The sequence below is a fragment of the Ctenocephalides felis genome, unplaced genomic scaffold (genome assembly GCF_003426905.1).
Source record: "Ctenocephalides felis isolate EL2017-DRISC unplaced genomic scaffold, ASM342690v1 CF-g0.4_SCAFFOLD_01886, whole genome shotgun sequence".
In the NCBI taxonomy this organism is placed as follows: Eukaryota; Metazoa; Arthropoda; class Insecta; order Siphonaptera; family Pulicidae; genus Ctenocephalides; species Ctenocephalides felis.
The window spans coordinates 37,058,856-37,073,413 of NW_020538040.1; the positions used below are offsets into that span (position 1 = coordinate 37,058,856).

At 33.3% G+C, this 14,558-nt stretch overlaps 1 protein-coding gene across 1 annotated transcript in view; it reads right to left on the reverse strand.

Annotated features, from left to right (window-relative positions):
- Positions 1 to 3,139: 3,139 nt before the first annotated feature.
- The window catches only part of LOC113376723 (protein split ends), a 93,038-nt gene continuing 81,619 nt past the window's right edge, over positions 3,140 to 14,558 (reverse strand). The window contains 6 exon segments of the mRNA XM_026616753.1: positions 3,140 to 3,435; positions 3,554 to 4,113; positions 4,197 to 4,387; positions 4,473 to 4,627; positions 4,944 to 5,068; positions 5,143 to 14,556. Coding sequence (XP_026472538.1) covers positions 3,148 to 3,435; positions 3,554 to 4,113; positions 4,197 to 4,387; positions 4,473 to 4,627; positions 4,944 to 5,068; positions 5,143 to 14,556 — 10,733 coding nt within the window. The 3' untranslated portion in view covers positions 3,140 to 3,147.

Sequence of the window (14,558 nt, forward strand, 5' to 3'; positions counted from 1 at the left end):
GCACATCATTCATTGATATTCGCTAGATTTTTTTTTAATTTTCAAAGCTTGAGGTAATAAAAATTGTAAATTTGTTAGTGGATTAGGCTCAAGAAATATACTTAAATAATTTAAACTGGATAAATTGATATCCTCATAAATAAGATATCAATCAAGGGTTTGATTTATAAGAAGATACAAGAAATGTATACTAACTGTATATATATAACGCTCTCAGAAAACCAAATTACAGTTTGAATGTCAATATTAACATTATCTAAGGAATTTTTCCTAGACATATTTAGACTTGAATTTCAAATTATATTACTATCATATTTAATAAATTTTAAGTTAATTTAAATTAAGTTAATTTTTCTTAACATCATTTTAATAAATAATAAAATGTAAATGAACTATCATGTATTGTTAATAATATGATCACCTTTAGTTCAATTAATAAATTTATTTTGAATAATTTACTTAAATAATTCATAGATATTGTAAACTCAAATAAAGCACTAAATCACTATATTTGAAGATTCAATTAAGATTTCTATTTCATGAAAAATAAATTGTTCTTTCTTCAAAAATTAAATGTGGTTATTTGCAATTAGTAGAAATTAGATCAAATAATGTATTTAAAATACATACTCTTATAACTCTCAAAGTATAATAATTATTACATCTATAATATGAAAAAATATAAACAAATTATAAACATGAGATCTTTAACTTATGATTAGTTTTAATTTTATTCAGCTATATTCATTTTTCGCATCATCAATTTAAAAACAAAAAGACACATTTCGTAGTCCACTTTGTTAAACATGAACGTAAACAAACACACACACACACACACACACACACATATATATATATATATATATATATATATAAATATGTGTATGTAATATGCTATGTTTTAGTTCATGTTTTCTGAACAAAAGTTTGTTTAATAACAAAAAATTTGGTGTTCCATGTTTCGGAAAAAAGGTTTATTTCTTTGAATTTATGACTACTGCAAAACTGCTTCGAATTTTATACACTATTCGCAATATTGATAAATATATCTCTATCTAATTATGTATCAATAATATGAGTAGATGCAAATGGAAACTATTTTTACAGCAATTTCTGACAAAAGGGCAAACCTTATCACCGAAAAGTTAAACAACTAATTTTAAATGCCATGTTTAATTTTAATATTATCGCTCCACAAACCACACACACACACACATATGCATATATATATATATATATATATATATATATATATGTGTGTCAGGTGTGTATGCGAGTGTGTGCAAGCATGTCATTTTCTAGCCAGCTATTATTTTATTCATATCTTTTCAAACTAAATAGTTTTTGTTTCAAAATTGGTTAATGAAATTGGATAAGTTTACCACCTTCATCAAAAGTTGTTCATTACTACTCCTAATAAAGCTGAATTTTATTGTATGTTTCAGAGACCTAAGATTTTAAGAAAAAAAATTAAATAATGATTAGGAAAAAAACTATACATAAATATAGAAAATTTGATATAAAAAGCTAGGTCTATCTTCTTTATTATGTATAGAAATTGTGTTTTGGAAATATACTAGTAAGTTCTTTTAATTTCATAAAATTTCTTAGTTTATGTAAAAAGTGAAAGAAGAAGTTAAGTGTTGTGCTTATTGTAATTTATGTTCAGTTCTAATCTTCATAAACAATTCCTGAAGATGGGAATACTCTTTAACAAATTTCAAAACTAATTCGAAATAATTTTTATTGTTGGGAAAAATATGACTTACAAATATTAGCTGAATAGAAAATGATGCAAATGCACGCACATATATATATATATATATATATATATATATATATATATATATATATATGGTGGGTAATTTTCTGGATAGCTAATATATTCCTAATCAAATTGAAAGCTTCCATTATCTCTTCAGAAAAATATATATATATATATATACATATATATATATATATATATATATATATATATATATATATATAAGTTTGTTGCTAAAATAATAAATTGTTTTTACTGTAACTGTCAATTACCAATTGGTCAATCAAACCTAATTGTATTCCTGAAAATACTCTGTCAAACTAATGCATGTACTTACTTGTGTCTCAATTATGTCAGAACCTATACTTTTCAATACTTGTTTATACTTCTAGACATACACACACAGACATTCTTACATACACCTGCTTATAATGCATTAGTAATCTTGCACAAATGTCGATGTTCTGTATATATTAACCATGCATATTGAATTTTTGATCATACTTTTAAATCTTGTGTATCTATACGTGTGGTTTAGTATATACATTTAAGCATATACATATATGCAATTATACAAACATAATTATATATATGCATACATATATACATACATTTTGAGTTTTGGATGGTGAAGGACATATATAAAAACTTTAATGTATAAAAACATGAAGCATTAATATAAGTTACTTAATTTTGCTTTTTAATATTTGCAAGAATATCTCATGACTTTGACCTATATAATTTTCACCATCCAAAAACGCACACACATATATATATATATATATATATATATATATATATATATGTGTGCGTACATGCACACTATGCATATATATAAATATATATGCACACACATATACACATGCATATTCACTTACACAACAGACATGTGCATACAAACATACATACATTCTTGCATACATATTACTCTTAAATAATTTACTCTTAAAAACTATGTCATAGATCACAGTTTGAAGTAGTTTATAATATTCTAATATTCTGCAATTATTTACAAATAATGTTGGAATGGAGAAAATGAATGAAACGTTTTGAGCATAAAAAATTAAAATTCTTTCTCACTTGACATTTTGCAAGTATATAACAGAATCTATAATAATTATTTGATAATTATTATCTGGTTAGACTTTAGAATTGCATGTATTCAAATTCTCCAATTATGTATACAAAAATACCACCATTAAGATATCCATCAGTCAATTTCAAAAATTTGTCCAATAAATCTAAATTAATTCAGTAGACAAAACCATAAGTTATAACCATTTGTAAAGTAGAGCAAATATGGAAATTTTTATATTAACAGTAAAACAAAATTGGAAAATAAAACCATAAATCATTCTCTTAAACTTAAGCATTTCTACAACTTAAACGGTTGCAATGACAATGAGCAAATGTGAGGTATCTGCTATTCTATTTAATAAATCTGAGTCAATGCGATTAAGATTTTCATTTGAAAACTCACAAGATGGAAATATGTGAACTACATAAGACACTTGATTCGATCCAGGTGCAGCAATGTTCACTATCCCTGCCGCTTTTTTTTCTTGAAGATACGTTATGAATCCACTGGAAAGATTTCTGGATTGTTGCAGAACATCTAGTTGATCGTGTCCGCAAGGCAGAGCAAGCAAAACACAATATTCATTTGGCGTCTGTAAAAAAATGGTTAAAATTTCATATCTATATAAAGTTAAGCAAAAGAATTATAAACAATTTTATTAAGTTCAATCAAGAAAAGTCATTAGTATTGTCATATTATTTTAATCTAACCTGCATCTTTCTAGCAACTCCTTCTATCTGAGCCTGTTCCAGTCGCATCCGTTGAAGGATGCGCAGAGGTGGCGTGCTCCCATCCACGTTGCACGGGAGCGATTGTCGCGCAATATGCGAATTTCCTTGCATATAATGCATTTGTACGGCAGCCTGATCGTTCTTGAGTGCCAGTAGTCCTTGCCACATTATTGGATATCGCTGCAAGCGCATCAGTAATGAATCTATTTGCAACGGCACCATAGCGGCACGTTGATGTACAGTGGCTGCCGTGCGCGTGGTCATGAGCGGAGCAACAGTCGCTACAACTACAGCAGCACTTGATGTTGCCAAAGAAGTCTGATGCGCCGCGGTCGGCGAATGCTTTTTGGCTGGCGTCACCGATGCGGCACCTATCTGCTGCTGAATGCTAGCCGTCGATACGCTGACTGCGAGAGGGGCACGATGTGCGGGCGATGGTGTACAAGTGCCCTCATAAAATCGCGCATTGCCTTGACTAGGATAATGTGGTACGGCTATTCGCGAACTGTGCATGTACACTTGAGCAACTTGCGGTGAATCTATTTCAAATAACAATATTATTTCAAGGCGATTTGTTAAAGTTATTAAAAATTGTTAAAACTTTTTCAAAATCTAGTATTACCTGTAGCGCGATCATGAGGAGATTGTAAACTGTGTGGAACAGCAGTAATTTGTCTAGCGGACGGAATATTAGGATTAATAGCAGCTTGCCGGCGTAGTTCTAAAGGAGGGCTGCCTATAAGATCGTCTCGTATCCTAATCATATTTTCATGACTTTCTACATTCTGATCCAGGCCAGGTAAAATTGAAGTTCTGCAAACATGAAACGTTGTTTATGAACTTATAAACAAAATCCAACATTAAAAAATTTGAAACATTCGAATAAAGATAATTTTACCGTGATAAATACGGCAGTCGCGTTACTCCTAATTCCTGAACTCTCAAATACTGTTGATACATAGAATATCCCGATACTTCATTTATATGTGGATTCAGATCTCTTGAATTTACGCCCCTTATAGGAATCATTGGAAAATGGGTGACAGACTCACTCTGTAAAACATAAATACATATTTGTTTATTATAAACATTCAATGATCATTTATCTTAATTACAATACATAATATAATCTATAAACTTCCGTGTTGAACAATTCTCTCAGGCTAAAAACATAAGATTATTACCGGTGTAATAGGAGATGCTTGTTGATGAGCTGGAGGAGGGCTCTTAGATCTTATCACTGAAAAATTGCCGGTTATATCGGCATGCTGCATTCCACAAAACAATGTGAATAATTATTATATGTTCAAGGTTAGTCGGATTACATTTGAAAATGTACTTTGTTATAAATATTAATAAAAAGACATACCATAGCTCCCTCAAAAACAGGCATCGGTAGAGCAGCCTGTAGAACCTGACCTCGCGGAGAAGGAGATGCCGAATGTGGTCCTTGTGGTGATACGTGAGGCACAGTAGCTCTAGATCCACTTGCACCTAGAAATTTAATCATATAAGCACAATTTGCTATTTTATATAAAGACCCAAAAGTATTTTATAAGAATACATACCAGTCACAACTGGTTGACCAGTAATGAGAGGTTGCTTTAACGGAGGACTTGCCACAGCAGCCGTTAAGATAACTGATTTATTTGGAGCAACTATAGAACCTGCTTGAACTGGTATAGGAATATTACCAGACTTTCCTGTCACTATATGCCGTTGTATGGTGGTTACCACTTGACCATGTTGCCCTTGTATTAGTTGCACATTTTGTTTTATTGCCATATTTGTAGTTTGCGTAATGATATTTGAGTTCATTTGAACACTCTTTTGAATAGTTGGTATTGATTTTTGATTTTGAATTTGTTGAATTGTCTGCACTCTTGTGGAGCATATTGGCTTTTGGCTGGTATATTGATTAGATTGTGTGGACGAAATCGAAACTGTCGCAGATTTTGCATTAGCCATTTTTACAACTGTGCCCTGCGTGTGAATATTTTGAATTTTGGGAACAATGTTTTGCTGGAATCTTGGTGTTACTATATTCTGTTCATTGCATTTGCTAACCAGATTGATATTGCAGTTAGGATGAGTAGAAATTTGTGGAGATACCTGGGGAATATTAATAACTGCTGATTTTTGAGGATTAATTCCAGAATTAGTGTTTGGCTTAATTTGTATTGAATTAACAGCAGGACATGTTTGTAAAATGACTGGTTTCGGAATATGTGATAGCACATGCGATTTTAATGTGTGTGGCTTAGGTGTAACTGTAGTTTCAATTGATGGCATTGATCTTATAACTGGTGTATCTAAGTTAGTAATAGGAGGTGCATTAGATTTTGCTGTATCAACTACTATTGATTCACTGATTTTTAAATTTGCCGCAGTTGTTGTGCTGGAAGTTGTGATAACAGATGAATAAGAAGATGCTGGAAATTCTAAACTTGTAGTAACTGGAATGTATTGACCTTCTTTACTCTGACATACTACAGTTAGTTCACCTGTCACAGGATCTATTAGTGTTAATGATTCCGGTTCTATAACAGTTTGTTCTACAACTGTATTAACCTCCGAGGTAGTTGAAGAAGTAGTATCTTTAGATGCTATCACTGAAGTTTTCACGGAAGCAACTGATGCTTTTATATCTTCTCCATCATTCAAAACAACCTTTTTTGAATCAGAGTTATCCAGAACAGCTGTTTCGCTAATGACTATTTTGTCATCTGGAACTGCATCCAAGGACTTACTACATTTCTCATCACTACTGTCAATTGATGCTTCAGATTTATCTTTAAGTCTTTTAGCACGGGGTGACTTACGAACTTCTGTCAGGCCTACTTTATCTGGTGCTTTACCTATTATATTTTGCCGAGTCGACCTTCGAAGAATATTTTGACCACCTTTGAGTGAACCATTTTTAATTACATCTTCAATCACATCATCAACAGTGCTCCTGGATCCGTCGCGTTCTTGTAGCCGACGCGACTTTCTCGTATTGTATAATGGTTGAGAAAAGTCTTCTTTTGCATCTATTAAAGGAGACGGTGAAGTAGGTTTTGTTGAGGACACAGATGTATTTGTGCCAGTTACTGCTGAAGATGTTGGTCCTTTAATTGTTAGAATTAAGCGTGGACGACTATCATCTTCCTTGTTATCTTCCCCAGAATCATCACGAAATTCATAAATATCATTAGACAAATCTTGAGAGACTTTCCTATCATTGATTTTAATTTTAGGGCCACCTCGACCTCTTTTGCTTATTCCTTTACCTCGTTTCACTTGACTGGTTTGGCGATCAAACACCCTACTTTGACTTTTTCTACCGCGCATTCTCCCCCTTCTTCCTACACCACGTGAAACACATTCTTTCATAATAATATCATCATCGCATTTACCGATATCGGCAGTACTTTCTTTTTTGATTAAATCATTATTTGGTTGATTCAGTTCATCACTATTGTCATTATCATTATGAATCGAGTTTGAATTTTGATTTTCAAAATTTATAGAGGTGATTTCTATTTGGTCCTTATTTTCCACAAATTTATTCTCAAGCACTTCTTCTGCAGAACACAAAGCATCAACTTTTTTAATGACTGATTCAATATTTACTTCTTTTGCTGACCAACAATCACTATCTTCCTTAACATCAATTATTTCTAATTTTTGTTCCATTGCTTCACTCTTAACTTCCAACATTTCTGAATTTTCTGAAGACTGTTTTTCAATAATACTTTCAACTTTTGGCGTTGTATCAACATTTGTATCTTGACTTATATCCTTAATTTTTTCATCTTTATTTTCATCTAATTCATTATAATCTTTTTCATGATTAGATTTATCAGCATTCAAAGTATCTAAAGGATCATCATCATTCTGCTTAAATGTAATTGCTTTATCATCACCTTCAGATAAATATAGTGGATTAGTAGTGAATTGTTCATGTGGACCACTACTTACACTTTCCAGTTGTTTAATTGATGAAACAATTACAGGATTTTGAGTAGCGGTTTCAGCTGCAGAAACATTCTTAATTTCTTCAATTTTAACACTATTTGAAGCAGTGTTGATTAATGGCATGTGTGATAATATTTGCATTGACATGCCGCTTGAAGTTTGATGTATAATTCTAGAACTGGTAATAATCTCTGGTGTCCGTACTTCGGAATGTGCCATTTTGACATTTCTGTTATTTTCTGAAGTATAATTGCAATGAGCATATTGTGTTTGTGTCATGCCAATAACCGTTTCTGCAGAAATTTCTGTTAAATTTACTGGATCACTATTCAGATCTTTATTATTTTCATTAGTAGAGATAAAATTATGTGAAACTGCCTTTTGTGTGCTATCCTTTTGTGTACTATCTTTGGAATTGCATATTGTGCTTCGAGATTGGGTGTAAACAGATATAGGTATTTCAGGGTTAGAAAATATAATTCTTGGGTTAAATTCATTACAGGAAAATCCACTTGCTTCTTGAATACTTTTATGTACATGTGTTTTAATCATAGCAGGTATATGAAGTTTAGGTACGCTCGATATGTCAGTAATTGATGATGATATAATATTAGATGAACCTGAAACCACAGATGGTATTGGTAATCTATTAATTGAATTCGAAGCAGAAATTGGCGTCTGAGAAGCAGAACATAATTGACTTCTATTATGCATGTTTATTGGAATTTGTGTAGAGTTTGTTTGGTTCAATTGTTTATGTATTTGTAATCCTTGGGGTCTGACAACTGTTGTTGTGGATATAACCATTGATGAGGTAGGAAGATTTTGCATCCTTGGAATCATGTCCATTGCATTAAAATCTTTATTAGGTTGATGTGATATATGGCATACTTCTGTACAAATATTTGATGAAACCATAACCCCAACAGGCTTTTTATAAATATTGATTTGTTCTGAAGAATTTTTCACATTTGTTTGTTGAAGTGTATATGCAGGGATATGTGAAAATTGAGGTGCCGGTACCCTTGATGTAGTTACCATATATGCCTGGACAGGCCTATTTTGCGTTACTACATTTGAAGGTCTGCATCCTGAAGTACTTCCAGAAAAAGCAACCAACTGTTCTATTGCTGCTGGTTGATCATTCATCTGTGTTATTTCTTTAGACTCTGTATTATGTTTAGCCTTATTAACTACCCAAGAATTTGATATCTCTGTTGTTGCAGACAATAAATCCTTTGAAATAGTAGAAGTTTTACAATCAGTATCTTTAGTAATATTTGAATTAACAATGGATTCACTTGGCACAGGATAAACTTCACTAACTGAAGAAACAGCTTGCAACTCCTCATGTGCAATCATGTTTGATTTGTTTATTAATTCACTATAGCATTTATTTATTGTAGGACATAAACTATTAGATTCTTGATTTTTGTTTGCATTATCATTATTTATGCAATCCTCTGCATTGTCCTCTGTATCTGTGTCAATTTGTAAATCATTTTCTGACTGGGGAGTATCAGGCTTCATACCGTCAATTTCTGTAGATTTTAAAGATTGAACTGCCTGTCTCATTTCCTCGGCTTCTTCATCAGCAATGTTATTTTCTGCTATGTTTGTAGAGCCACCAATAGGGCTAGTTTCACCTTCATATTGTTCAAAACCACTACTACCAAAACTTTCCCCTAATAGCGCAGCCACAGCATCTTCAGTTTCCTCTTGTGAAATTATAACTCTTGGTTTTTCCTCTAATTTATCAGTCTTAATCAATTTATTTGATTCAGTTTGATTTAAACTATCATCAAGATCCAATTTATCTCTAGAAGGAATGAAATCTGAAATACTTTTAACAGCATTTTCGTGAATTTTATCATCTATATCAACACCAAAACCTGGTATAAGTTTATCCATTTTGCGTTTATTTTCTATTGGTTTAATTATATGTGTTAAGTGGTCGTCGTTAGATGGTAATGCATTTGTATCAATTTGGCTCTGCATAGAGTTACATTCTACATATGGTAAATCCAATGAGGTTTGTTGTGTTTCGCTTTTATGAACAATTTCTGGAGTGAGCGATGATAGTGATACTTCAGAAATTGTTACAGAGCTACTTTTGAAATCATCTTTGCAATCTAACACGTCAGTTTTCTTATCATCTTCAAAATCTTTGTCAGGGTAATTCATTGTTGCTGTTGTTTCTTGTTCATCACCAGATTTATTTATACAAGAATCATGTTCAATTTGACATTCATTATCATTTATGCTTTCATCCATGCTTATTTTATCTGATTTAAGATATTCACTAGAAGGAGATACAACAAGTTGTTGATAATGATCCAAATCTTGGGGATTAGGTGTAATTCTTTGCATTTCCACATAAGAATCAGAACATTCATCTTCTTGTTCACGAATATCACTAGAACTGTCACAATGATTTTCAATAACATTATCCAAATTCTTTTCTTTATTTTTTTCTTGATGAGTATGATGTTCTTTTCGATTTTGTTTATCCTCTTTATTGCGTTTCTTTTTCTTCTTCTTCTCTTTTGATTCTTTTTTGTTCAAAAGATTACTTCCAGAGGTGTTACATTTAGCACCATCACCTTCCAAACTGTCATCTCCATCAGTAAATCGAAACACGTCTACCTCTGTTGCGCCTTTATCTGAAAAATTAGACTGAGAATTTCCACAATAAGTCAGAGAATCGTTATCATCTTCTGCTAAATCGTTCGTTAACTTTTCTTCTAATGTGCCCTCTTTCTCTATCTTGTCTACACTGATGTCATTATCACGTGCAAATTTACGATCACGATCCTTCTTTCTTTTCTCTTTTCGTCTTCGGGATTCCTCTCTATGTTTCTGATTGTAAATCAGTTTATCATTGATATAATTTTTAGAGTTTTCGTTTGATATTGTAAATTTATCATCTTTACAATCACTATTGTAAGAAGTAGAGTAAACGTTTGACATATCATTATCTTTATTCACCAACGCACTTTCATCATCTGAAAACGAACCGAATATATTCTGTATTTTTTCCTCTCTTTTGAGAACACTGTTACTCAAGCAATCCTGTTTAAATATGCTGTTTTCTAATTTTTCTACTTTTTTCACTTTCTTAATTTTTGTTTTCTCTTTATCACTATCATCCTTTACTTTATCCCGTTTTTTGTCCTTTTTACTTACATGTCTTCTATATTCAGTATTTCCAGATTTAATATGATCGTTCTCTATATTTTCAACATTACCATTCGACTCATGGTGATCAAAGCATTTTTCAAAAAGGTTATCACATTCCATACCCTTTTGTCTTTTTTGTTTTTTTCTGTGTTTTTTTCGTATGTCAAGATTTATTTTTTCATCAATTTCAAGTCCATGTTTATCTTTATTCATACCAGCCTTATTCAAAGAGACCATATCTTCGTTTTCTGCATCAGCATCAGAATATTTATTATATTCATTTAATTTGCACGGGTCAGTTTTTATCTCAAACTTTATGTCCTCATTTTTAACTTCTGTTTTAATTAACGGTAATAAATTTATATCAGGACTTTTTACTTTTGTTTCGGAACAGTTCACAAAAATAACTTTAGAATCGCGGGATTTGGTATTGCGCTCCCTGCGTTGCAATTTTTGCAACATGTTCGGAGATGGAGGCTTTTCCATTTTATTTGATGTGATTACTATATTTTTATCATTAACTTCAACTTCACTTTCTAGCACTTCAGTTTTAATAGCACTGATATTCAATCGTGCATTCTCGTCTTCGGAAGTGTCAGAAGTAATGCGTGAGCCTCTACGAGAAGACAGAGTTCTTTCAGCTGCCGATTCGCAACTCATGTCCGAACGCGTTTCGACTGATTTGCGCACTGTGTTGTGCTCATCTTCCGATGAACTTGTTATCATACTCTTTCCTGAACGACCTCGATTTTGTTTATTAGACGACCTATCTTGTTCCGAATCCGAATCGCCTTCCCAACTCATCGAACGTTTCTTCTCTTCACGTTTTGCTCTGCTTTGCTTAAGTTGGCTAAATTTGGCTTTAATCTTTTCTTGGCGCTTTTCCTCTTCTTGTTTTTGCATATTTTTGCATGATCGAGCTTTCACTTTATCATACATGGAAATGTATGTCGGCCCGTCATCCACTATATCAAAAATGGAATGCTTCTTTGGTTCATCGGAATCCGATGTATCAGTACTATTATTTGTAACCCTTCTCACTTTTCTCCTGCAATTTTCACTTGACTTAGGATTTACAGTTTCATCTTTTCCTTTGCGTTCTACTGAAATTCGTTTTTCTTTTTCTTTTTTGCGGCCATCCTCCATTTTCAAAGTCTCTGACAAAAATCTTTCCTCTTGTTTGATCTGTTGCTGCTGTTGGAGAGCCTCTTGTTGTAACTGAAGCTGTTGAATTTGTTGTAACTGTTGTTGTCGTTTCTGCTCTTTGAGTTCTTTACGTTGAGCTCGCTGTTTCTCGTCCTCTTCGCTAGAGCGCAGCTCTAGCCTGGCAAGAAAATCTTCTGCAATTGGAGGTGATGCAGGATGTGAATTTATGCACGTACTTTCCTTATTGTTGTTTTTCTTTTGCACCGGCGGAGGTGGTGGTGGTAAACTAGGCAAAGAAATTTTTGATTTTTCTTCCCGATCGACTTTTTCCGTTTTTAAACGCATCCGTTTGTCCTTCTCGCGTTTGTCCACGATTTTTGTTCGTTCTTTCTGTCGCGAATCTTTGGAAACGCGCATCTCAGCATTTTCCACTTGTTCGTCCATAGTAAGTTTACATCTTTTCACATTATCTTCATTTATTTGTTCACGCAAACTGTTTCGGCGCTTGCAACCTATGCCGGCTGGAGTGTAGCAATTGGTATTGATTTTCTCTCTATGTTTTGTGTCTACCACCAATTCGCTGTCCGACATATCAGAATTTACTTTTTTACCATAGATTTCGGATTCATTTTCATGCAATCGTTCGCTTTCAAATATATTTTCATCGCGTGTTGATATAATGTTAGAAAATTTGCAGGAAGCTCGGTCTTTTTCAAGTTTCTTCTCTTTATCACTTTGATCTGCCCTAAACTTTTCATCCTCCTGATCCTTTCCTTTATTTATTTTATCCTTATTCAGGCGTTGTTTATCCGAAGACTCTTTATTTAATTTTACTTTACCTTGTCTCGAGTTTTCCGTAGTAAATTTATCGTGAATCTTACCTAAACTTCCTTTATCTACATTTTTGTCTATGTCAACTTCTCTGAATCGTTCTTCGTCATGTTCTATTTTAACACGCACTTTGTCATTATATTCTTTACAAATGCGCACTTTTTCAGAAGTTTGTTTATCAAACCATTCTTTTCCAATGCGTTCCTTAACAATTTGCCCCCGTTCCAGTTCTAATTCCAATTCTTTCTCTACTATTTCTTTTTGTAGCCATTCATTCTTTTTGGTTTCTATTTTTTCTTTAGCTAGTCTTTCCATGCGTTCCTTGTCATTTTCCGGTAGATCTTCTAACTTATGTTCTTTTACTAATTGCTCTGTATTTAATCGTTCCTCTTCTAAAGGTAATGTCTCATTTCCTTCGCAAATTTTTTCAATTTGTTTTATTTCTAGGCGATCCTTAATATGCTCTTTTTCTAATCTTTTCTTCTCTAATAGTTCCTTCTCAAGAAGTTGTTTTTCAATATGCTCTTTTACTAAGCGATCTTTCTCAATGTTTTCGACTTCGAGCAGGTCTCTTTCTGAACGTTTTCTTCCCAGTGAATCTCTTTCCAAGCATTCTTTCATAATACACTCTTTCTCCGTAAGCTGCCTTTCAAGGTGTTCCTTATCCAAACGGTCTTTTTCAAGACGTTCTTTCTCCAAACGTTTCTTATCTATACGGTCCTTCTCCAAACGTTCCTTTTCAGAGCGCTCTATCTCCAAACGTTCCTTTTCAAGAAACGCCTTTTGCAAACGTTCCTTTTCAAGGCGCTCCGTCTCCACGCGCTTCTTTTCAAGATGTTCCATTTCCAATCGTTCTTTCTCTAAACGTTCTTCTTCAAGACGTTCTTTATCCAAACGTTCTTTTTCATGACGTTTTTTCTCCAGACGTTCCTTTTCAAGGCGTTCCTTTTCATGGCGCTCCTTCTCCAAACGCTCCTTTTCATGGCGCTCCTTCTCCAAACGTTCCTTTTCAAGGCGCTCTTTCTGCAACCGTTCCTTTTCAAGGCGGTCTTTTTGCAATCGTTCTTTTTCAATGCGTTCCTTCTCCAAACGTTCCTTTTCAATGCGCTCCTTCTCTAAACGTTCCTTTTCAATGCGCTCCTTCTCTAAACGTTCCTTTTCATGGCGTTCCTTTTCCAAACGTTCCTTTTCGAGACGCTCCTTCTCCAAACGTTCCTTTTCAAGGCGCTCCTTTTCCAAACGTTCCTTTTCGAGACGCTCCTTTTCCAAACGTTCATTTTCAAGTCGCTCATTTTCCAAACGTTCCTTTTCAAGTCGCTCCTTTTCCAAACGTTCCTTTTCAAGGCGCTCCTTTTCCAAACGTTCCTTTTCAAGGCGCTCCTTCTCTAAACGTTCTTTTTCGAGACGCTCCTTCTCCAAACGTTCCTTTTCAATCCGCTCCTTCCCCAAACGTTCTTTTTCAAGACGCTCTTTCTCCAAACGTTCCTTTACAAGACGCTCTTTATCTAAACGTTTCCTTTCAAGACGTTCCTTCTCCAAGTTTTCTTTTTCCAAACGTTCGTTTTCGGTACGCTCATGTTCCAAACGATGTTTTTCAATGTGTTCCTTTTCCAAGCGTTCTTTCTCTAAGCTTTCCTTTTTCAAGCGTTCTTTCTCTAAGCTTTCCTTTTCCAAACGTTCTTTTTCTAAACGCTTATTATCTTTTTCAGCATGATCTGTCTCGTCACACTCTTTTTCTCGCCATTGATTCCCATGATGATCGTTTTCTAACCGCTCTTGCTCAAAACATTCCCTTTGGATGCCTTCTTTTTCTAATTTATGCTTCTCTATTTTTTTCTTTTCGAATCTATCTTTCTGCGTTTGTTTT